At 35.3% G+C, this 26,493-nt stretch overlaps 1 protein-coding gene across 3 annotated transcripts in view; it reads right to left on the bottom strand.

Annotated features, from left to right (window-relative positions):
• The window catches only part of DCDC1 (doublecortin domain containing 1), a 505,142-nt gene that overhangs the window by 213,202 nt on the left and 265,447 nt on the right, over positions 1-26,493 (bottom strand). For all 3 annotated transcript variants that reach the window (XR_012093393.1, XM_008002854.3, XM_073017517.1), the window contains exons 17-19: positions 23,904-24,038; positions 21,255-21,373; positions 8,170-8,230 (exon numbers count right to left, since the gene is read on the bottom strand). Coding sequence is in view for 2 of the 3 variants with exons in the window: in XM_008002854.3 (XP_008001045.3) it covers positions 8,170-8,230; positions 21,255-21,373; positions 23,904-24,038 (315 nt within the window). In the remaining variant the exon portion in view is untranslated. The remainder of the gene's footprint in view (positions 1-8,169; positions 8,231-21,254; positions 21,374-23,903; positions 24,039-26,493) is intronic.

The following is a 26,493-nucleotide window of genomic DNA, read 5'->3' as shown; positions in this document are numbered from 1 at the left end:
TGTAAGTTCATTTCTGAGGTACATTCCCCTAATACTAGAAAGATGATGTACCTGGAATATGGGAAACTTCAACATATAATATATCCAGTGAAATGGAAGAGGAAGTGTCCAAAAGGTAGGGCCATGATGTGGCTGAACATTCTGCTAGACACTGCAGAAGCAGAGACCAAAAGTACAACAATGACAAAAATGCAGTAATGGGCTTTGCTTCCTGGAGCAGAAAGTTTGGCAAAGGTGGCAGACATACATAAATAACACAAAGTGACCAGAGCTATTATTCATCCTCCCATCATGCATTTGGAGACATTTACAAATTTTCCTGGAACTTCCCCTTTGGAGTCATCCTAAACCCTTCCTTCCCCAGGTAATATCTACTCTAATACTTTAATATCACAGTTATTCAGTGTTACCTACTCTAAGACCAGGTGATCCTGACCTCCAACAAGGCATCCACAGGTTCAGTCATCAGACCACCAGTACAGACAACTCCTTCCTCCAAAATCTGAAACTCAGATTTTTCTTCTAGGAAGTCAACAACCTAATCTTTCAACTTTTCCTCCTTTCAACTTCACCAGTGCATCACCCTAAACTGACCTCTAATATCTTAAAGCCCTTATTTTCTAAGTCTGTCAGCTCTTTGGCTGATAATGCATTCTTCACATTCTAACTCATTTTTTACACCAGAAGATAAATTTTAACAAAACGCATCTCTAATCACATAATTCCCATTTCAACAACTTCAAATAGTACATACTAATTCACAACCTACAGTCCTATCCTGGTTTTAAATTCCAGCTATGCTATTTACTGGCTTTGAGACCTTGGGTAAGTTCAACTTCCATAACAGAGAAGTTTTCCCACTGAAGATTGAGTAAGAACATGATCGGAATTTCACATTTACCAAATTCACTCTCAGGATGCAACTGTAACTCTCTGGTTGCTAAACAGAACCCCATCCATTTATGAGATTTTTTTTTCCACCATAATAGGGCTGGGGGATCGTCTCCATCACTCCCAAGGTGTTCCCTTCATGTCTGTTGGAAAGGCTATGTTTCACCTAAATTTGGGGCTCCACAGAAGTGCTTATGTCTTCAAGGGAAGTATGGCAGGCAAGTCTGCAGAATTTCACCTGCAATTTTAAACTCCAGATACTCTGCCTACTCTTGGTCAATACAATGATCACACATATTTTTGAAGGGGGTCTCTTTTTTCTTATTATTATACATGCTTTTTACAGAAAGCTTAGAAAATGTAGTAAAAAACTGAAGAAAATAATTATCCATCCTTCCACCACCCATTTCACATATAAACTTCCAGTTTTGTCTCTATACATATTTATTTAGTACAATATAAATAAACAAATAAAATATTGTTTTCTTACCCAATTTTTCTCAATTAACAACATTACGATTTTTCTTCATCATCATAAATTATTCTCCATTATTTGTTATGCCAACATTTGGTATTCATAATAAAGACATGCCACAATATATTCCTACAATCTCACTGTTGATTTATTAACCTGTTTTCAATATTCACCATTCTAAATAGTACTATGGTGGACGTCCTTAAAGATATATTTTGGTGTATACTATTGATTAATTTCTTGGGGTAAGTTGCTATAAGTGAAATTTCTGAGTCATAAGGAATATGCATTTTTGTAGGGATTTTGATAAATGTTGTCAAACTGACCTGCAGAAATATTGTGCCACCCTCTTTGATGGTCCCCAAAGTTCCCTGCTTCCTTGTATTCATACCTTTGTGTAGTCCCCTCCCATACTGTCAACTACAGGAAGCAAAGCCCATTACTGTACTTTTGTTGTTGTTACACTTGTGGTCTTTGCTTCTGTAATGGCTAGCAGAGTATTCAGCCACATCATGGTCCTACCTTTTGGGCATTTCCTCTTCCACTATGTGATCCAAATAATTTGGCAGAAGTGGTGGATGCCACTTCCGAGATGAGGTTATAAGGGGCACTTCAGCTTCCATTTTGTTCTTTTGTTCTCTCTCACTCTTTTGGTTGTCTAGCTCATGTTGTGCAGGCCCACATGGCAAAGGAACTAATGCCTCTGGGCTACAGCAAAGTTAAGAATGCTTAGAAGCAGAACTTCCAGCCTTAGTCAAGCCTCAGATGTTTGCAACCTGAGTTAGTCTCATAAGTAACTTTGAGTTAGAACTACCCAGATAAGTCACTCCAGGTTCCTGACCTACTAAAACTATGAGATAATAAATATTTGCTGTTTTAAGTTACTATGCTTTGAAGTAATTTGTTACACAATTAAAAAATAAAGCAATAGATAACTGATACATACAATGAGTGTTAGTTTTCTTGTATCTTTATCAACATTGGATATTCCTAGTTTTATATCTTCCTAATGTTAAATGAAAGAAAATATCATCTCATTGTTTTACAGGTATTTTACATCTAGTGAGTCTGAAATTTTTATTTAGTTTGGCTCTTATAATTTTTCTCCTGTCATGTATTTCCTTTTAAAGTCCTTTGCCCATTTTTGCATTGAAGTATATATTGTTTTCTATGCCTGTATCAGGTTTATTATATATTGAGTATTATCTCATTCTCTGATGTTCATGTTGCAAAGATTTTCCCCACTTTTCATATTCTCTTATTTATTTTTGCTTAATTATTTTAGATTTAGGAGTTTTTAAATTTTTATGTATTCAAGTAATTAGTTTTTCCCTCTATGGATTCTCCCTTTGTTTGCATACTTAAGAAGATGTGCTTATGAAGATGTCTACTCACTACTACACTGGGTTAGATGTTTAATCCACGTTTTCTTCTATTTTATGGTTCCATGTTTAAATCTTTAATTTAGCTGAAACTATGAATTGTATAAAGGAGGTGATATAGTTTTACTAACCTTTTGTAAAGGAATAGAGGAATAGTTAACTTTAAAAACAAACAACACAAAAGACTTATCCAAGTAAAAACAATACAACAAAAAGGAATAAATATATTTAAGCTTGTTCATTATTATTATCATTATTAGCTACAAATTATCAATTTGCTGTTAAAGGCCAGGATCTGTGCCAAATACTTAAAATGCTAGTATTAATAGTTCCATTTTCCAGAAGAATTCGAAGCTTAAAAAGGTTAAATGACTTGTCTAAGGCCACACAGCTAATAAGTGTTGGAGCCAAGATTAGTTATTAATATCCTAAAGCAGTAATTCTGCCTTTTTATAAAATAAATAACATGAGCTCCATTTATGATCCAGCTGCAAATAATTATCAAATTATACTCCATTTTATCCTTAACTGAGGAAATAGTTTTGAATATGACTAAATTTAGAGCTAATCAAAATTTCTAAACCTCTAAAAGAATGAAATGCCTCATTAATAAATAGTTTTGCTTTGGGAATTTAGAGTAGCTATTGTAAAAACATCAGTGATTGTGTTTGGGAATTAAGTTTTAGAAACAAAACCTTCTTGAAAATAATTTGTGTTTGAAGCATAAAAGTATGCATCATTTGATAATCAGCAATAGTATTATTGGGAACAATTTAAAAATTGTAAAATGAGAGAAAAAGAAAGGTAAAAAGAGTAGCTGAGCAGCAGAGGATATGTAGGCACCTAACTTTGGGGAAAGAAAATAAGAAAGTACACTTAAAACTTGATTCTGCTCTTCTATGTGTGTTGATGGAAAGAGCGAGATTTGGATAGGATGGAATTATGTTCTTGGGTAATATGAGTCAACCGTGTTCATGTATGTTTCATAATTATGTGCAGGCACAAGCAAAACAGCTGGAGAGAGATTTTGGTATTGTCTAAAAATTCTACTTTTAATTTTTACCAAGAAGTATAAGACTCCTTCTTCATCTACCTAGAGCCGCACTCTGGCTCAGGAATATGGTAAAGATTATAAATGGTATGAGGGATGAGTAAGAGGAAAGTTGGAGTGAAATCTTGAGCAAAGTTAGTAAAGATAATCCTTAAAAAGCTTTGACATTTCATTGATGTGTCAAATTCCCTTCTATGAACAGAAATAGAGGTAAATAGTTTGGGTTGGGTTAATAAATGGGTTGAAATTTTAGCTGGTGTACCAACAAATAACTATTCAGGGAAGGAAATGTTATTATAATACACTTTTACATTTAAATTGTATAAAACTCTAAATTTCTAAAATGATGCAAGTTGTGATGTAATTCTAGAACAGTAGAGAAATAAAATTACCATGCTTATCAGTCAGGGTCCAGTAAGGAGATACAAACTACATAGTACTCAAAGAGGGAAAGTTGAACATAAACCATTAGTAACAGGGGATTGGAGTGGCTAGTAATAGTTAAAGGGAACACTAGAGAATATAAGAATGGCAGGTATAGAGGAAATGGAAGGTACAGAAAGATGCCTGACTCACGACTGAGATCCAGTTCACATCAGAGAGGGCACAGCCATGTCTCACTGGATGTCAAAGAAGTCACTGAGAGGTGGCACCAGTAGGATTCATTGTAAACTGACTTTGGAGTTACGGGAAGCTGTCCATAGGGTAGTGCTTAGCTGGTGACAGTCCACACAAAAGTCATTTGCTGTGGTCTGAATGTGTCCCCCAAAATTCATATGTTGAAACTTAATTGCCAATATGATAGTATTAAGAGGTAGGGCCTTTACGAAGTGATTGAGTCATATGGCAGAGCTCTCATGGATAGAATTAGGGCCTTTGTAGAAGGGTTCAAAGGAGTTTGTTCAATCCTTTCTGTCCCTTCTACCATGGAAGAATACGGCACTTGTCCCCTCCAGAAGAAGTAGCAACAAGGCAGACAGCAGCCCTCACCAGACACCAAATTTATTGGCATTTTGGTCTTGGACTCCCCAGTCTTCAGAAGTGTGAGAAATAAATTTATATTGTTTATAAATTACCCAGTCTGTGGCATTTTGTTACAGTAGCACAAATGAGACAAACTGATACCCAGAAGTAGGGTGTTGTTATAACAAATACTTAAAAATGTGGAAGCAGCTTTGGAACTAGGTAATGAACAGAGGCTGTGAGACTTTGAAAGAGCAGGATTGACAAAGCCTATATTACCATAAATGGATCATAAAAGGTGATTCAGGTGACAACTCTGAAGTGAAGAGCTGTAGACAGAGCCTAAATCTTTGTTATTATTATTATTATTATTATTATTATTTGTATACATTTAAGGAGCACAAGTGCAATTTTGTTACATGGCTATACTGCATAGTGGTGAAGTCTGGGCTTTTAGTGCATCCATCACTTGAATTATATACATTGCATCCATTAAGTAATTTCTCATTATCCATCCTCCAACCCTTCTGAGTCTCCAATATCTATCATTCTACACTCTATGTCCATGTGTACACATTATTTAGCTACCACCTATAAGTGAGAACATATGGCTTTTGTCTTTCTTTTTCTGAGTTGTATCACTTAATGGTCTCTGTCAGTTGTATCCATGTTGCAGCAAAATATATTATTTCATTCTTTTTAACAGCTGAATGGTATTCTACTGTGTATATATATCACATTTTCTTTATCTATTTGTTCACCGATAGAACCTTGGGTTGATTCCATATCTTTGCTATTGTGAATAGTACTGTGATAAACATATGAGTGCATGTGTCTTTTTGATATGATGATTTCTCTTCCTTTGGGTAGATATCCAGTAGTGGGATTGTTGGATGAAACAATAGTTCTATCTTAAGTTCTTTGAGATATCTCCATACTGCTTCCCATAGAGGTTGCGCTATAATAATTTGCATTTCCACCAAGAGTGATCCCTTTTCTTTGCATCCCAGTTAATATCTGTTATTTTTGTCTTTTTCATAACAGCCATTCTAACTAGTGTAACATGTATCTTGTTTTGATTTTAATTTTGCATTTTTCTGATGATTAGTGATGTTAAGCATTTTTTACACCCTTGTTGGCCGTTTGTATGTCTTCTTTTGAAAAATGTCTATCATGTCCTTTGCCCACTTTTTAATGGAGTTATCTGTTTTAGCTTATGTTGCTGCTGAGTTCCTTGTAAATTCTAGACATTAGTCCCCTGTCGGGGACTCTTGGATTACAGGTGTGAACCACCATGCCTAGCCCATTCATTTTTTTTTTTTTTTTTTTTTTTTTTTTTTTTTTTTTTTTTTTGAGACAGAGTTTCACTTTTGTTGCCCAGGCTGGAGTGCAATGGCACGATATTGACTCACCACAATCTCCACCTCCCGGGTTCAAGTGATTCTTCTGCCTCAGCCTCCCCAGTAGCTGGGATTACAGGCATGTGCCACCACATCTGGCTAATTTTGTATTTTTAGTAGAGATAGGGTTTCTCCATGTTGGTCAGGCTGGTCTCAAACTCCCGACCTCAGGTGATCCACCTGCCTCAGCCTCCCAAAGTGCTGGGAGTACAGGCATAAGCCACGGCACCCGGCCTCATTCATTCTTTTTTATTCTTTTTTTTCTTTTTTCTTTTTTTTTGTTTGACTGGATTAATTCCAAAGACCTGTGTTTAAGTTCCGAGATTCTTTCTTCTGCTTGATCTAGTCTATTGTTGAAGCTCTCAAATGTATTTTGTAATTCTTTCAATGAAAATTTTATTTCCAGATGTTCTGTTTGTTTATTTAATTTAATTTTTATATTTTGAGGCAAGATCTCACTTTGTTACCCAGTCTGGAGTGCAATGGCCTGAACACAGCTCACTGCAGCCTTGACCTCCTGGGTTCAAGCAATTCTCCCACCTCAGCCTCCTGAGTAGCTGGGATCACAGGCATGCACCACCAGGACTGGCTAATTGTAAAATTTTTAGAGATGGGATCTTGCCATGCTGGCCTCAAACTCCTGGGCTCAAGCAATCCTGCCTTGGCCTCCCAAAGGGCTAGAATTACAGGTATGAGTCACCACGCCCAACTGCTGTTTGTTTGGAGATATATATGTCCTTGATACATTTCTCATCAATCCTGGATTTGTGTTCAGATTTCTCTATTGCTTTTCAGATCCTCTTATTTGTGTCCATGTCTAGGAAAGCGGGTGATAAACTTTCCAGCGTCATTCTTTCTCACACAGTGTCCCAGTGTGAAATCCAGGGCTTGGGAGGCTCAAGGTGCTCTTCTGTGGCCTGCACTGCCTGAATTACATGGCTCCCCAGGGAGAGGGTAGATCATAGAGACACTCACTCTCCCTCTCCCATATTGGGGATTCACTCGCCATTTTCAGCTAGACCTCACCAAGCAGGCTGCCTAACCACCTTCTCTTTCCCAGCATCTAAGTTTTCTTTTGCTTGTCTGTTGAGCTGCTTTCCTTCTTGGATAAAACTTCACAGTGTGAATCTCTACACACTGTTTTGCTTCTTCCAAGTGGGTGAGGAATGCTGGAGAAGCCTCTCATCTGCCACCTTGGGAAACTCTAAAGCTTCTTAGAGATTAATCAAGTGGTTGGGAATGAGAATGTTAGTAGAAATATAGATATTAAAGGCCATTCTGATGAAATCTTAGAAATGAGAAACAGACCTTGATCTGTTTCTGTAAATAAAGTTTTATTGAAATGCAGACACATCCATTCATTAACATATTTTCTGTGATTGCTTTGCACTAAAAAGGCAAGGTGGAGAAGTTGAGATAGAGATTATATGGCCCATAAACCCCAAAATATTCAGTGTCTGGCTCTTCAGAAAAACATTTGCCAACCCTGCCATATAGTATTCCAATGAATACACAGTGTATAATACAATTTATTTATCCCTTCTACTGCTGGCATCCATTTGAGTAATCACAATTCTGAAGCTACTAGAATTAGTATTGCTATTAACATTTTATTAAATATTGTTTCCTTAATATATGTAAGCATATGATCATTTGTTGGCATAGGACTAGTAGGGGAATTGCTGGGCTGTCTAGACATGTTCAATGGTAGTACCAAATTCTTCATTTCAATGTAGAAGAAAACTGATGCCCTAAAATGCTGGGTCATATTATAGCAATGAATTAGGAAAAATTATTTTTGACTTTAGAAAATGTGTGTTTTAAAATTAAAAAAAAAAAAGTTAAAGGAAATTATGGAGTTAAGTTAAATTCTAAATTTCTAGGTACAGAGTTAAGTCATATATGCAGAAAAAGCATTTCTTGCTCTGAACAATAGACAGTACATTTTATAAGAATCTGGGAATAGAAAAACTTGGGCATAAAAGTTGTGGCTTACAAAGTCCTTACCTTTGAATAAATGCAACCATCAGTTCCAAACACCCACTTCTGAGATTCATCTCCACTACGTCTGTAATGAAAATGTAATTTAGAGATTGACATCTTTTCTCCACAGAAACACTTGTAGGTTTTAAATAAAATGATCATTTTCCAGATAGCCTGGCAGGAGGACTGCCCACATGCTACCAAAGATTCTGTCACCATCACTTTTACATCAGCAACTAAAGCCTTCCCTAAGACAACCAATTTCTCTCTTACAATGCTCTGGTACCCTAAGTTGGGCATGTGTGTGCATGTGTGTGTTACCAGTAGCAACAGTGATCGAAAGTTTTAGAGAACAAATACAATCAATCATAATATTATGGAAAGTTCTGCCTAGAAAAAAAAAGATCCTCTATGAGACAAAGAAAGCAACTTAATTAAGTATAAAGATTAAGAGGATAGTAAGAAAAAAGATACCATGGAAAATTAGGAACCTCAGGTGCCTAATTCTGAAACAGCTAGAGAATTTTGTCAGGGAATATTGTATTTTCTCAGCTAAGTCTGAGTAAGAAAAAAATAAAATGTGATGAAGCTAATTATGCCTAAATTAACTAATCATGTGTTCATTAATATTTAGAAATCTTACAAAGATAGAACAAAAATGAATTAAATTAAGTGTAACAGATGTTAAACAAGACTTTTCCTACTGCCTTTGAGTTTTGACAGAAACATCAAAGGTTGAGTATAAGAGGTGCCAGGTAATGCTCTATTCTATTCTAAAGCAAGGTGCTATGTGATCTGAGCAGAGTATGTAAAGGCAGCCGTCCAAAAGTAGTTCAGTACACATTAGTCTTTATCCTACATCCAGTCTGTATAAAAGAATATGAAGAATTCATAGGCATGTTGAAATGGGTATAACAGTGTAGGTCTCTAGAATCCTAGCCTCAGAGTTTCGATTCTGAAGGTCTGGACGCACCTGCCCCCATCAAACCTACATTAACAGGTGTTTCAAGTTATTCCAATTATAAAATTCTGGGGATTTGGATGTGTGTGGTTTATAAGCCAAACTTTGGAGAACATGTACTAGAATATGAGGGCAGTGAGGAGATGAAAAATCAAATGTTTAAACTTAGAAACAGTAAGAAATATGTTGTCTCTGTGCTGGGTTCTGGACACAGAGCTTCTAACTCCCTTGACATTCCTTGAGTGATAGCAGCATCTTTTGTTCTAATGAGGGGATTCTTGGAAGGCTCCTGGATGAGGGCTGGTCACAGAAAGACCAAGTCATGATTCAAATGCTAGAACTTTTAGTGTCCCTGTGTCTTCTCTTGGGAGGAAAGAGGAGCAGCTGGAGAATGAGTTAATAATCAATCATGTCTCCATAAAAATCAACAAAATATAGGATTTGGAGAGCTTCTAGGTTTGTGAACATATCCATGTGCCAGGAGGGTGGTGCATCCCAACTCCACAGGAACAGAAGCTCCTGTCCTCAGGACACTTCCAGACCTTGCCCTATGTACCTCTTCATCTGACTGTTCATCTGTATCCTTTATTATATCCTTCATAATAAACTGGTAAATGTAAGTAAATGTTTCTCTGAGTTCTGTGAGCCATTCTAGCAGATTATCAAACCCAACAAGGGGGTCATGAGAATCCCAACATATAGCTGGTGGGTCAGGAGTACAGGTGACAACCTGGGACTTGTGATTGGTCTTTTAAATGGAGGCAGTCTTGTGGGACTGAGCCCTCAACTTTTGGGATCTAATGCTAACTCCTGGTAGATAGTGGCAGAACTGAATTGAATTGTAGGACACATAGCAGGTGTCCACCGAGAACTGAAGAATTGCTTGATGTGGAAAAAAAAAATAACCCATCTAATATCAAAAGTGAAGTATATGAAGTAGAGAAAACAGTTTGTTTTTTCTGTACAAAAATACTATAAAGGAGAAATGATTTGATGATTGAATAAATGAGGTGGAGGTTAGAGAGAGTAGTCAAGGGTAAGTCTCAGATGTCAAATTTGGGAAGAGAAGAGGAGCATAACACTAGTAAAGGAAAATGAAGTGAGAATGGAGCAGAGCGGGCAGAGATGTGAAAAATAAGAAGAGTTCTAATAATTATGTAAAAGTGTTTAATATTAAACAAAATATCTTTCAAGGTATAACTGACCCCAAAGCTAAGGATCCCATTCTAAGGCTGTGACGATGTAATTGTTGCTCAAAACAATTTCAGCATCGGGTGGGGTGATGAAGGTATTGGGGGAAGTTATCTTTCTAAGAATCTTTCTATTTTATAATTAATAAAGGAAAAGAGAAGCTTTTTAAATTTTGACTTGCCATCCAGAACTAAAATGATAGTTTATGATAATAGTGATTATCCAAGAAAAAACACAGACTGTGAGAATTTGAGTGGAAGTGAGGGGCTATCCCAGTCGAGTCCTCATTTTATACATGAATAAAATGAGATGCAGAGAGATGAAGTGAGCTGGTCAAAATCACAGCGCTAGTTATTATACAAATAGGAACCAGAACCCAGAACGTCTGACTTAAGCTCAACATTTCAATTAGATCAGAAAATTATAACGCAAGTTATTTTGTGTAAGTGGAAGACTGAAAATGGAGTCAACATTTTAGTCTCACTAATTATAATTTGACACAATCTCAGTAACTTAATACATATTGATACAATCATAATGTTTTTATACAACTGTGTTAAAATAATCATCAGTTTTACACTATAACAAATTCTCCTGAGGTACTGAGAAAGCTCCTATTTCAAACCCTGAATGAAGAAATAACAAAAACAATATTGCTAGTCTTTAAAGCTGTCAATCCCAAGCTTAGAAGTATACTCTTTTCAAAATAATAAAAAAAGAGTGATTGCTGTAATGCTTTGATTGAAATGTGTTGGGTTGTGATAAAATTTAGATCATTTTAACGTGTAAGGGCTATAACTCAATGCAGCTTCATTGCTTACAAGCCATCTCCCCTGTTTCATAAATTATTGTGAGTATATTTCTTCAAGATAAATAAAATGCAAATGATAATTTTTCAAAGTATACGACATCTGCAATTGGTAATTAATAGACTGATGCTAACCATACAAACCTGTAAAATTCAGAATTTTGTCTTTTAATTGAAATACGGTGTTTCCTTGATGATGAATTATCTTGATTTCAGTTTTGACTTTCTGAACTTACGGCATCTTCTCTCAAAACTAATACAACAGAAAAGATGTCCGTCAAGCTGGCAACTGTGTGAGGGCAGAGACCATGTATATCCCCAGAGCTGATCACAAGGCCTGGCATGTAATCAGATATTAAAGATATCTTTGAATAAATAAAAATGTGAATAAAGTGTCAGAATGTTACTACCCTAAAAATTAATCATAAAGCCATCTGAAAATGTTTTAAATTTAATATATGGCTGTTTAGGAAACTTAAAAGATCTTTTTGGTAGACGGCTAAAGAAGAGAAATTATACCTTTGTTAAGAAAAAAAGAAATAATTCTGAAAGAAATACAAGTTTAACAGCATTTGTCAAATTTTATCAAGCTTCAATTCTGTTCTGGCATATCTTTTCCTAGAAAATTCTTCTGAAACCATGTAGTCTTATATAATCTATAACCTTTTTGGGAGCTTACTAGTATCACATTTGTTGGTAGTCTGCTTAAATCTATAAATGTTGTCCCTACATTTTACCAAAGTTGTAAAAAAGCAAATCTCTCATGTAGTGCCACGTTAGGCTGGATGAAAAGGTATCATTCTAATTCATAATAACTTCTTAAATAAAATTTCTACACACAAAAGTGTATCTGCCTATTTTTTAAGACATTTTATATGTAGAAAAATCAAATTTAGATCCAACATACAATGATGCTCAGATGAGACTGAGTTAGAGGATGATATTATAGACTTTCCTCTTGATCAAAAAGCAGCAAGCTAAAAAGATTTTTTTTAAACAAAATTTAAAAATAACAACAACATCAATAATGAAAGGAAGGGAAAATAAAGGAGCTACATTCCATCCAATAATCAGTCATAATATCATGACATACACTGAACTAAGGTGGAGAGACTTGAGTTCTCGTCCTGCATCTAATGTTAACTAGATATATGACCTTTAGTAGATCACTTAGTCTCTGGTGGCCTTGGAATTTTTTAAAATAATGATGATATTCTTATCACAACTGCCACTATCACGACCTCTACTACCACTAGTAAAGAGAATTTTGAAGTAGGCACTCTTCAGAATCCTTCCTTCTCTGAAATCATATGACCTTCAAGTGTTCTCATTTTTTAAGGGAGGGAACTGAGAATGATCTGTCCTGGGAAGCTTGCTAAGTAGTGTAACCCTATTAAGCATGCATGTGTGTAAATGTCTATATAGGCATATCTATATAGGTGATATAGAGATAGATATGATATAGATATAGATATCTATGTCTATACATTTACACACATATATGTGTGTAATACATTTACACACACACACACACACACATATATATATATGTCTGTATGTGTTTATACACTCACACTTTCATCATTTCCTGGTAACTATATGGAGGGCTGTTACCATGCTTCAGGATCACAAATTTCTTTTCTCAGACAGCCTCAAATGGCTCTGATGTCTACCAACGCTACCTGGGCCAAAAGTAGAATGCATGTAGAGGATGGGGAAAGGGATTTCCAGTCCATAATTCATAACATAGTAAGAACAAAGACAAGTTTCATTCAGTAGTCCACATACTGTGACATTACACATGAACAACTTTCTATTTGATGTTGATGTTTCTAATGGTGTTACCTATATGTGTTAATACAACTTCTGTCTGCTGCTATTCCTTAGCATTATACAGCTACACTTGTTGATTGTATGTAAAGGTGTCCTTAAAGCAGTGTGTGTTTTTAATCTAGTCTGGTAATGTTTGCCAGTTGTCACTCCATTTTTAGGAAGATCTAAATGGCAATAAAAAACAGATGCAAAAAACCATAACTGAAAGATTAACCTTGAAATATGAAAGATGGTAAAGATTACTTGAAATTTGACATGGCTCCATGAAAGTCTGAAACTTCTTTTATGGATCATCTTTAAGATAGAACATTCAGTTTCGTATTTATTCTGATTTAAGAAGTGTACAGACTAAAAATAGAAAAGAGGTCTCCTTCGGCAGGTCCATTTGTCCATTGATTTTACATGTAGGGGTTGCAAATTCAAAAGCCTTTATGGGCCAGACAGGTATTAGAAATGCATGAAGCAGCAAGAGCCAGTGTGAGGGCTGCCAAAGGGAATGGTGGAGAATATGGCAAACCGTAGGATATATGTTCCATCTAAAGGGGACATCACCACTCAGTTCCTTCTTGATGGGTGTCATAACAGAATTCAGGTCCAGTGCCACTCATTTCAAATTTTTTCAAGAAAAGCCAGAAGTATGTCACTTTTGTGTGAAATCTTCCTATTTCTATAGGCTCATGACTTATTCAAAAATTGTAATAATACGCAAGCCAAACAAAATCTATGGGTTAACAGTTTCTAACCTTCATAATCTAATCTTCCTCTGTGCGTGCATGTGTGTGCGAGTGTTTGATGTTACATTAATTTTTTAGTTGGACACTAAAGTCCAGATATCCTGCATATCTGCAATCCTTAAAAATGAAGCAGTATCAATATTGAATGGTGCTCTGAAAAATAACTTCGATTCAACTAGTTTATCTCTAAGGTGTCCAAAATATCTTTTGGAAAGAAGCTTTTTAAAATGATGTTTGAGATGGTTTAGGTCACCTGGTAAAGACATTGTTGGTTTACCTTTCATCCATTAACACTCAGATGCACAGACAGAAAAAAAAATATTAAAAGGGAAAATATGCACAAGCACTTGCTATATTGAATAAGAATAAGATTATTAACACCAAATGAGACATAATTGAACTAATGAGGCATGATATGTTTATAATATTCTTTGTGAGTTGTCAGATTGCTACTTTAAGTACTAGTTCTATTATTTCTAGCATATAAAGGCTATGTCTTGATTCATAGCTTTTGTTAAAATCATATAATACTACTTAGAAAAAGAAAATTTTTATCTCTAGAAATTGCTGTCACATGAAGATATTTATTGTTATTTATAATAAAATACGGTTATCTTTAAAAAAAAAGTCACACAGTCATTTTAGATGTCCTAGAAAAGATAAACATGTTTGAAATTACCCAAAGGTGAGATAAACTCTAAAAATTTTGGCCCTTCCTGCCTTCTAAAATGAAGTGTAACTTCATAGTCAGTGCAAATTCCAGTGTTCTAAATTTCCTATTTTGGCTCCACCTTGGATTTTGATTTTCAGATAAAGGCAAGTTAAAAGGTGAGCAGGAGGGAGGATCCCTACACAATTAGGATGATATGCCTTTGTATTAACGCAACTTGCCTTCAACTTAAGTACTTCCTTCCCTCCCTTTCTTCTTTTCTAGATTAAACAAAATCTTTTCTTATTTTTGTTTGCTTGTTTCATGAACATCTCTTTTCTTGCCCAAGCTTTCTCCTCTATAGGCAATAGATCAGTCCACTCAATTCCATGACAATCTTGACCAGAGTAGAAGTAGACCTCAACATTTCATCAGCTGATCTGGTCTTAGCCCACTGAGGTAATGGGCTTAGCCTCAACGGACTAAAACCAGATCAGCTGATGAGATGTTGCAGTACTTTCAGTATCCAGCGTGCCTAGGGAGAGTCCTGGGTATGAAGAGTATGCCCATCAAGTTATCCATAACTTTCCAATCACCTGCCATTTTGACCTAGGCCACTGATCAACTGTCCCATTGAGAAAGGCCTTCTCTCACTGTCTCCTTCTAAAGTAACCACTTAGTCATTCCTTATCATTTGTATTCCTTCTTGTTTTTAAGTTTTTTTTTTAAAAAAACAGCTTTATTGAAAAATAATTGACACACAATATTGCACAATTAGTAGGCACATATTCAAAGTGTAAAATTTGGTAATTTTGAAATATGTATACATCTTTTTCAAGCAACACAACAATCAGAATAATGAACATACCCACATCTGTCATGCAAAATGAATCACTCCTAAAGTTTCCCTATGCCCTTTTGTAATCTCTCTCTCCTGTCCCTTCCTCATCTTCCTATCTTCAGGCAACCACTGGTCTGCTTTCCCTCACTCTACAGTAGTTAGCATTTTCTAAATTATACATAAATTGAATCAAACAATGTGTACTTTTTTGTTTTATTTTCTACTTTCCTTCAGCATAATTACTTTGAGATTCAACTATACTGTTGAATATATCAAGAGTTTATTCCTTTTTATTACTGGGTATTCTATTGTATAGATTATCTGTTCACCTATGGATGGGATGGACATTTGAGTTATTTCTAGTTTTTTTTCTGTAGGCTTTTAGAAATAAAGCTGCTAAGAACATTGATTAATTGATTGATTGATTGATTGACACAGGGTCTCACTTTGTCACTCAGGGAGACGTACAGTGGTACAATCATGGCTCACTGCCACGTTGATCTTCTGGGCTCAAACAATCCTCCTACCACAGCCTCCTGAGTAGCTGAGACTACAGAGGCAGACCACCATGCTCAGATAATTTTTAATTTTTTAATTAAAAATTTTTAATTTTTTGTAGAGACAGCATCTCACTATGTTGCCCAGGCTGGTATCAAACTCCTGGTCTCAAGTAATCCCTCCCCGCTCAGCCTCCCAAAGTTCTGAGATTACATGTGTGAGCCACTATGAACATTTATACATGAACAAAGTATACATTCTTTGTATGGATGCATGCTTTCATTTTCTTTGCATAAATTTCTAGGAGTAGAATGGCTGGGTCATAAGGTAGATGAATGTTTAATATTTTAGGAGAGTATCAATTGTTTTCCAAAGTAACTAAACCATTTTATATTTCCACCAACTACTTATGAGAGTTCTAGTTGTCCCACATGCTCACCAATATTGGTATGGTCAATCTTTTAAGGATTAGACATTCTAACGAATATGTAGTGATGCTTCATTGTAAGTTTATTTGGCATTCCCCTAATGAATAATAGCGTTGAGCATATTTTCATATGCCAATTGTATGTCTGCCCTGTTAAAGTAACTCTCCAAATCATGTATCCCCTCATGTTTTCTTGAATTGTGTGTGTATGTATTTTGCAAATATATATGATTTGCAAATATTTGCACCTTGTGTGTGGCTTGTCTTTTCATTCTCTCTTCATTCACTGTCTTTCAGAGAATAGAAATTTTTAATATTGTTGAAGTGCAACTTGTCAATTTTTATTTTTGTGGATCATGCTTTTGGTGTCACATCTGAGAATATTTTGCCTAATGGAAGGTCACAAATAGTTTCTCCTATGCTTTAATCTAAAATACCTACAGTTTTAGGTTTTACACTTTGGTATATGATCATTTTGAGCTAATTATTGTCAAGTTATTCTTGCACTCCTGGGATAAACCCTACTTGTTCATGATACATCTTTTTATAAATTGTTGTATTCCATGTGCTAAAATCATGTTAATAATTTTTTGCACTTACAGTCATGAGAGATACTGGTCTATGATTTTCTTTTCCTATAATATCTTTATCAAGTTTTGTGATCAGGATACTGCTGACCCCCTAGAATCAGATGGAAAGTATTCCTTCTTATTTCTTTTGTGGGTAAGATTGTGTAGAGTTGGTATTAATTTTCCTAAAATGTTTGCAGAATTTCCTAGTGAAGCTAGTGAAGTAATATGGGTCTGGAGTTTTCTTTGTAGGAAGGTTTTCCATTTCTTTAAGAGATGTAGGACTATTCAGGTTTCCCATTTTTTTCTTGAGTAGGCATTGGTGGTTTGTGTCTTTTAAAGGAAATGGTCTTTATCACCTAAACGACAAATTTACTGGCACATAGTTGTTCAAAATATTCCCTTATCATCCCTTTAATAACTGCATGATATCTCTCATTGCTGATACAGGTAATCTGTGTCCTCTCTCTTTATCTGAACAATCTGACTAGAGATTTATTAGTTTTTTTAATCTTTTTTTAAAAAACCAGCTTTTAATTTCACTGGTTTTCTCGAATTTTTCTTCTATTTTATTGATTCCCACTCTTAACTTCCATTATCCCATTTCTTCTGCTTACTTTGTGCTTGACTGGCTCTTACAGTTTCTTAGAGTGGAAGCTGAAATCATTGATGTGATATCTTTCTTCTTTTCTTATACAGGCATTTATGTAACTTTCCCTCTGAAAACCTCAGCAGTGTTTCACAAATTTTAATATGTTGTATTTTCATTTTCATTCAGTTCAAAATACTTGCTAATTTCCATTTTAATGTCTTCTTTGATTCATGGGTTTGTTATAAATGTGTTCAAATATTTGGGGGCTTTGCAGAAAACTTTCTGCTATGTTTTAGTTTAATTCCATTATCAGAGAACACACTCTATATTACTTGAATTTTCTTATACTTATTTAAATTTGTTTCATAGCCATTATATAGACTATTTTGGTACATGCTATGTACTTTAAAAAATGGCTCTTCTGCTGTTATTGAATGCATTTTTCTATAAATATCAATTAGGTAAATTTGGTCAGTAATGTTATTCTAGTCATCTATATCCTTACAGGTTTTTTTACTTGTTCTGTTAATTATGAAACAGGGTATTATTGTTGCTCACTAGAGTTTTAGATGTTTCTCTTTCTCCTGGCAATTCTATCAACTTTCACTTCAGGTATTTTGAAGCTGTGTCATTTTTAAAAAATTAGAATCATTATGTTCTCTTGATAAATTAACCCCTTAATCATCAGATGGCCCTATTTATCCCTAGTAATTTCCTTTCACTGAGGTCTACTTTATCAGATATTAATACACCCATTCTTACTTTGTTTGGATTAATTTTATCATTGTATATATTTTTCGTGAATTTACTTTTAACATATTTGTGTCTTTATATTTAAAGTTAATTTCTTATAGGTAGCATATAGATGGATGTTGTATTTTATCTAATCTAACAATGTCTGATTTTTAAATGGGGTGTTTAGATTATTTATATTTCATGCAATTATTTATACACATGGCTTTAAGCCTACCATCTCGTTATTCATTTTCTATTTCTGTTCTTTCTTCCTCTTTTCCTCTTTGTCTTGATTTGGATTAATTATTTTTAATATTTCATTGTATTTACTTTTTTGACTTGTTAGTCATAACTGTCTATTATTTTAATGATTGTTTGGGTGATTATATACTTTTAACTTAACATAATCTACTTTCAGATGATATCACATCATTTCACAAATAGTATAAAAAATCTTTCTTTCATTTCTCTCCTAGTGGCACCTGTGTTATTTCCATCACACATTTTATTTCTACACATTATCTCCACAATATATTATTATTATTACTATTGCTTTAAACAACCAATTCTCTTTTAAAGAGACAAAAATAATTAGCACTGTGGGGTTGTGGGGTTTTTTTGTTTTTGACACACAGTCTTGCTCTGATACTCAGGTTGGAGTGTAGTGGTGTAATCATGGCTCACTATAGCCTCAACCTCCTGCCTCAACCTCCCAAGTAACTGGAACTACAGCTGTGGACCTTCACTGAACCTGACTAATTTTTGTATTTTTTGTAGGGATGGAATTCCAGCATGTCGCCCATGCTGGTCTCAAATTCCTGGGCTCAAAGGATCTGCCCGCCTCAGTATCCCAAAGTGCTGGAATTACAGGCATGAGCCACCATGTCAGGCCTAGTAGCATTGTTATATTACTTACATAGTCACCATTGCCAATGCTCTATATTTCCATCTGGTATCATTTTTCTTCAGCCTGAAGGATGTTCTCTAACATTGCTTATTATGAAGATCTGCTGGTGATGAGTTCTTCAGTTTTTGAATATCTTAAGGTCTTTATATTGCCTTAAATTTTGAAAAACATTTTCATTGGGAAAAGTTTTCTATATTAACAGGTTCCTCTTTTAGTATTCTAAAGATGTTCTTCCACTGTCTTCTTACTTGCATTGTTGCCAACAAGAAATCTGCTGTCAGCCTTATTTTAGATCCTCTTGTACATAATACACCTTTTCTCTCTGCTTTTAAGATTTTCTCTTTATCACTAATTTTAAACAATTCTATTATAATGTGCCTTTGTTTTGTCTCTTCATGCTTCCTGTGCTTGGAATTTGTTGAGTTCCTTGAATCAGTGGGTTATAGCTCTCAATTTTGCACATAGAAATTGTTCAGACACTATTTCCTCCAATATTTTTCTGTTCCTTGCTTTAACCTGTCAGAGACTATAAATACTCAGAAATGAGGCCATATGAAATTTTCTCACATCTCACTGATGCTCTGTTCTTTTTTTTTTTTTTTAAAGTATTTGTTTTCTCTCTGTTTTTCCTTATGAATACTTTTGTTATCTTCTCAAGTTCACTGCTATTTTCTTCCACATTGTTTAATCTGGCATTAGCAATGTTTAGTATATTTTTTGTCTCATATATTGCAGTTTTCATCTCTTGAAATTTGAGTTTTTTTATGTCTTCCATGTATTTAGTTAACATGTTCAATCTTTCCTCCAGCTTCTTGAATATAGAGAATACAGTTAAAATAACTCTTTTAATGTCCCATCTAGTAATTCTATCATCTGTGTCATTTTTGGGTCAGTTACAATTGATTGATTTTTCTCTTTAGTACAGCTGTGGACTAAATGAGCTGAAGCATCTCTGGCTCCATGTTCCATGGTTTCACATTGGCATTGGCATTGGCATTGCAAGTTCATGCTCAAAGTGTCTTTACAGAACTCATTCTGCTTCAGAAATCTTATTACCCAGTCTGTGTACAGCTCCATACCAAACTGAGACTTGCTTTAGGGTTGTCTGCCACTACTTAGGAACTATGTGTTTAGGACTCTATTAGCACTGGAGAGTTTGCATAATGCCAAGCTACCATCTTTCCCATCTGCCTGAGTTTTTCAAGTGATGTACCCTGCTCATCCACTAAGGTATCTGCTACCACACTTGGCACTCATTGGCAATTGTTTGACTGGACTTTAACTGACAGGCTGTGTAATGTTGTGGCTAAATGTCTACTTTCAGGTTATAGGGCCTGACTGCTTGGGTTTGCATTCCTGCCAAACTACTTAGTAGGTATGGCTTTGAGCAGGTGATTAACTTGTCTGTACCTCAGTTTCCTCACCTGTAAAGATAATAATGATACTTATCCTATCAGATTGTTGTACTGATAAAATTTGACAATGCAATTTAAGGATATGAGAATAGCATCTGGCTTAGATACTTTGTTGTTAGAGTAAGCGGTGCAGCCTGCATCTACACCTGGGAATTTGAGTCTGTAGATCACATTCTTAATCATTATATGATATCTTTATATCTGCTTTGCAGGTTAGAGAAAATTTCCCTTCTGTATTTATGGCTGGATCAACTTCTCTGATGATTTCAGCTTAAGCACATCCTAAGTGCCTATCTAGCCAGAAGTCATTGGTAATGGTTTTTTAAGTCCTGAAGTATGATAGAAATCATTTTTTTCAACACTAAGTGAAAACAAAATATCAAAACTAAAGACCAAGAAAAAAGAAAGTGATTAGAAAACAATATTTTGAGACTCTTGGAGATAAATCAACTTTCTTCCTTAATCTGTTTTCCTTTATTGTATCTTCCTAAATCAGAAAAAAACAAATATGAAGGACACTTATAGTCCCTTACAAGCCAGCATTTTTTGGTCTCTGTGATTATTCTTTCACAGTTCAATATTTTATATTCAGAAGATGGAAAAAAGGTTAAGAATACACACAAAAATTTAAGTTTGTTGATTAGCAATCAAAACGGATATAAAGAAATGAGTTATAATAATTATAGAGTAAAGCAGCAGTTTGTCTACAACATAGGTACATGTTGAAGGCCAACATTTCACATTTTAAAATATTTTTAAAACACTACCAAACTAAGTGGCATACATTTTCAAGCTTACTTTAGATTCAGAAATTAATATTGTTATTATGAACACAAATATAAACATTGAATGAATATTCAATCCAAACCAGGAGGCATCACAATTGAACTGCTCAGAATTCTTGAAATTAGCATTTATTATCTTGAGATAAATAACTCATAAGCATTACCTTTTCTGTAGGATTAATTTGTATCCTTCTAGTGATGTTCCCTCAGCAGTCTTGACTCTGATAGGATGACCAATAGCCAGGCAGCCCTGAGTTATCGCTCGACTTAGGATCATTCCAGTCTTCCAATGAATAGAGAGGGGGAGAAAGGTCTAAATAAGTTAAAAGAACCAGAAAATTCAACAATGTGTCACAAATAGTGAGGTCATTATGCCTGGATAACCCTGGATATTAACAGTTGCTGAAAGTGAAACACTACCCACAACTTAGCAGTCAGCGAGCCCTGCTCAGAGTCAGTAATCTTCTGTCCAACAAGGGTGGCATTTTACAGTTCAGTGCAAAATAAAACAGACCTTGATATCTTCATTTGTCTTTTTTTTTCTGTGCATATTTCACAGTGCAGCAATTTGGGGTCCATCACGTGTCACTTGCTGTAGTTATAACTACAGAGCTTACTGGAAATATGTACGCATAGAAAAAAAATAGTGCAGTGAACTGAAAAGACTGAAACAAATCCTTAACCTTTGTATTAATTTAAAGTTTTACTCTGGGTCTAAATATCATGGGTTAAACATTTTAAGGTGGTTTGTGAACTGCTTTTGTTTTAAATGTTAGGATTTCCTGCCAAGGAAATTAAAGGGGAGTATTGCTTGAAGGGCCATTTAACCATTTTCTTACTTAGTGAGTCAATACAACATTTTTTATAAGTGACAACCACAGAGAAATTTATCTACATCTACTGGAGATTTATGGCACGTAAAATTCTCTCTTAACAGGTAAAAAGGTTTATTTTTAAAAGAAGAAGAGAGAGTTCAATCTTAAAGGATTTTCAGAATTGTTTCCTTTTTAGCATATACTTTATTTCTTGTGTTTGTAGTGTGGAAAAGAAACATGATGATGACTGATGACTTAGGAAAAATATTTCTTTAAAAAATTGGTTTTAATAAGCACTGAATGAAATCCTTGTTTGACCATGCTTGTCTACACAGAAAGAACTGCTTAGGGTGAGGAAAGGCAGCCATCATTTATTAAGCACTTTCTGTATACCAGACACCATGCTTGAACATCACACATGCTTTCTCATTTCACCTTTGCAGCAACTGTGCAAAACAGGTATGGCTAACGTCATTCATAGAAGAGAAAACAGTAGTTCAATGCAGCTAAGTAACGTTCCCAATGTCACACAAGATATTTCAATTATTTAATAACTCCAAAACTACACTCTTTTGGTAGGCATTCCAATTATTTTTGAGGAGATTTTAGACAAGTATATGTTTTTGATTATCATGAAATTCTAGAAACAGATACTATGAAATTAAAGAATATGGGATCTGAGAATGGACCTTCCATAGCAAGGGGTCCAACTTGTTTTCATAGAACACTAAGGCCTAGATAACATGTGTGACTTGTCTGCTGTCATACAGCTATTCAGTGGCAGTGCTGAGACTAAAACACTTCCATTATGCTCACAGGTAAGTCAAATATTGAGGAGTGTTTTATATTACAATGAAAGTTCTGAAGTCAAAGAGACCAAGAATCTTTCCTCTGCCATTTTAACCTCAGTTTCTTCAGCTGTATAATAAAAATCTGCACAGTTCTTATAACATTAAATGAAATAATAAATGTGAATAAAGTACCTAATGTAATGTCTGACATATGGTATTCAACTAAGTGGAGATATTATTATTAAATCAGAAACAAAATACCATGTAAAAAGGGCAAATAGTTAACATAGCCTCCAGCTGGAAATCCAGATTTCAGGAATAGCTCATGTAAACTTACTATGCTTTGACACATGAAATAAATAATATGTCTTAGTACCTTTGTGTCTTAATTATTCTACATGTTCTTTTTTAACTTTTAAAGAACAATAGCTAAGGGCAATTCAAAATTTCATTTGAGAAAATAGTGTCAATCTTCCCTCCCCCCAGCAAACCTCACTGGGTGACTTCACATTCACAGGAGTGCTAAGAAGTAGCAAAATTGTCTGTGATGAGGGGGCAAAGGGAGATACAGGAAGGATAATTGTGAACTGCACCATCTTTTTTCAACATAAATACATATTTACAAAATGTACTGCAGTAGTGAGATGAAAGAAAAGGACAATTCTATGTTCTTCTATAAGTCATATGCAATAGTACAATAAATAATAAGTGAAAAAGATTAAATATTACCAACACACAGGAACAAAATGTGTTAGGCACTGTTCATATTTATACTCAGGGATTTCTTTTAAAACTATGTCCTTGCTAAGACGATATGCAAAGCTGGTATATGTTGGTAATCTACCAGGCAGGAAAGCTGAGGGGTAAAATTCAAAATGAAGATCTAGGAGTAGAAGCACATTCAGACAAATCTCATGAAAATAATGAGTCTGTGAACTACAGACAAATTCTATGCTTGGTTTAAATACACTGTGAGGTATAAACTAATGAGCAGCATGTCCGATAGTGAACTGAATGCTCACTTGACAATCTACATAAGTCCTGTGGGCTAGGCAATACCAACAGCAGAGATAGCATTTATAAGAGCCAACAATTTACCACGCTTTCACTTCTATGCTCGCATGCATGAGAGCACTGGGTACCAGCAAGTGCGGTGAGCCAGCAAGCAAGGGGAGGTCACTCAGGGAAAACAGACACTCTTAGGTACCTTGGTGATCAGCCACACACTGGCTGCAGGCCAAAGGATCGATGGCACTATTTGACTCCTGCTACTTGCTTCACTGCCTGAGAAACTCCACTTTCCAATGGAAACAGAGGCATGAAGGACAATATTGGGATCTACCTATATCATGAGAAGAAGTATGCATTTTTAACTTATAGTCTAAGAGTTAAACTCTTCAACACACTTAACCAAAATAAGTTATCCTAGAACATTATTTATTCTGATTGATACCTCTTTTCAAAAAGTAGCATTCAATCCCCTTTAATTCAATTCAATCAAGAGTTGTTGAGTACCGACTCTAACATGCAAGACCCTATGCTGTGTGGTGTGGAATATTATAAAATATTTTTTCCTGACCCAAAGAAACATACAACAGAGTAGAGGCAATTTCTCTCTCTCTCTCCCCACTCACCTTTCATGATAAGCTCCATATGAATGATTAAATAGTAGTATTACAGGCATGAAAAAATGGTACGCTCATTTCCGCTCGAGTTACCTAAAGGTGGAGCATCTTGGAAGAGGTAACAGGTAAAGCAGGCCTTGAAGGATGGGGACAATTTGACAGGAATAATAAAGAATAAAAAGGTATTCCAAGTAAAGGCAAGGAAGTTTAATCAATGAGCCTTAGGATTTGCTGGTAGACTCAAAAAGTAAATTTGTCCAAACTGTAGAAAGGGTCAAGTGTAAAGCTATGGAGTCAGGTGGACAGTAGGGAGCCAGTGAAAGCTTTCTTTTTTTTCTTTTTTCTTTTTTTATACTTTAAGTTCTGGGGTACATGTGCAGAACATGCAGGTTTGTTACATAGGTACACATGCCATGGTGGTTTGCTGTACCCATCAACCTGTCATCTACATTAGGTATTTCTCCTAATGCTATCCCTCTCTAGCCCCCCACCCCCCAACAGGCCCCAGTATGTGATGTTCCCCTCCCTGTGTCCCTGCGTTCTCATTGTTCAACTTTCCTTGTGAGTGAGAACATGTGGTGTTCGGTTTTCTGTTCTTGTGTTAGTTTGCTGAGAATGATGGCTTCCAGCTTCATCCATGTCCCTGCAAAGGACATGAACTCATCCTTTTTTATGGCTGCATAGTATTCCATGGTGTACATGTTATATTTTCTTTATCCAGTCTATCATTGATGGGCATTTGGGTTAGTTCCAAGTTTTTGCTATTGTGAACAGTGTTGCAATAAACATATGTGTGCATGTGTCTTTATAGCAGAATGATTTATAATCCTTTGGGTATATACCCAGTAATGGGATTGCTGGGTCAAATGGCATTTCTGATTCTAGATCCTTGAGGAATTGCCACACTGTCTTCCACAATGATTGAACTAATTTACACTCCCACCAACAGTGTAAAAGTGTTCCTATTTCTCCACATCCTCTCCAGCATCTGTTGTTTCCTGACTTTTTAATAATCAAAACTATCTCGCTAACAGCAGATTTTAGTAAGGTTGATCTGGTAAAGGTAGAGGATAACAGACTGTAGAACGAAGACATCAAAGGCAGGGAAAATAGCTGGGAGTTCATACAATCTCCTAAGAATAAAGAAATACGAGCTGAGACTTTAGAGAGAGTTGTGGGGATGGACAGGGGGTACTGAAGGGGGAGACTTTGCATGCACTTCTCCTGTGTTCCTTATCAGATTACATATGCCAAAGGTGTTGTGCACCTTCTATTCTAGCATTGCTCACTTAGACCTGATTGTCAAATTAGTAGGCACTCACATCACTTGTAGGAATTCTATTACTTCATACTTAATAAATTTTATCTCCTAAATTACATGATCACTTTCACTGAGTAATTATTCTAGGTTTTTTAGTACCAATATTTATTTGTGTATGCTTACAGGAATATACCAATTTATATTTAAAACCCAATAAATGATGTTGCTTCAATAACAATTTATTTCCTAACACTAAAACATCCATTCTGTATCTGCGCTAATACTAGATATTTGTTGAATACCAAATTATTTTTTAAAATGCATAAATTCAATGATGATTTAAAACAAAAAATTTTACAAGTATAATCAGGCACTATCATAAAGATAAAACTAATATATGTGGTAATTATTCTATAATGAAAGTTACTTCTCAAGAGAAGAAAACGTCATATGACTCCTACATGTGAAAATGAAATTTTAAAAAATACAGCAACACCACCACATAAGCAGATTTGACTTACAGTGCTTACAGTGCCTGGATTCTGGCGGGGAATCCCCACAGTTTCTGAACAATGATAAACTACATTGTACTAATCCGTTCGCCACAGGACTCAGCATTTAAAGTAGCAGTCTTACTCAACCTCCTAACTCCAAGTTGCCATCACACTCAAAACTCCCCTCTGCAACTGGGCAGAAGATTGTTTTGACTGAAATTAGTCAGACAGAAGAACCATACAGCCAACTGCTTCTTTGTACAGCACCTGCTGCCAGCGCCTACATTCTTGTTATCTCCACAACATGGTTTAATCTTTTAACAGTTGGCTTATTGGTGAAGAGTGAAGGGGTCCTTTGTCTCTGCCTTGGGCTGGCACCCAGTATTAACACCATGCTGTTCTTCAAGAGATATTTTG

The sequence above is a fragment of the Chlorocebus sabaeus genome, chromosome 1, assembly GCF_047675955.1.
Source record: "Chlorocebus sabaeus isolate Y175 chromosome 1, mChlSab1.0.hap1, whole genome shotgun sequence".
Lineage (NCBI taxonomy): Eukaryota > Metazoa > Chordata > Mammalia > Primates > Cercopithecidae > Chlorocebus > Chlorocebus sabaeus.
The sequence above is the reverse complement of the archived record's forward strand: the minus strand, read 5'-3'. Positions and strand labels throughout refer to the sequence as shown.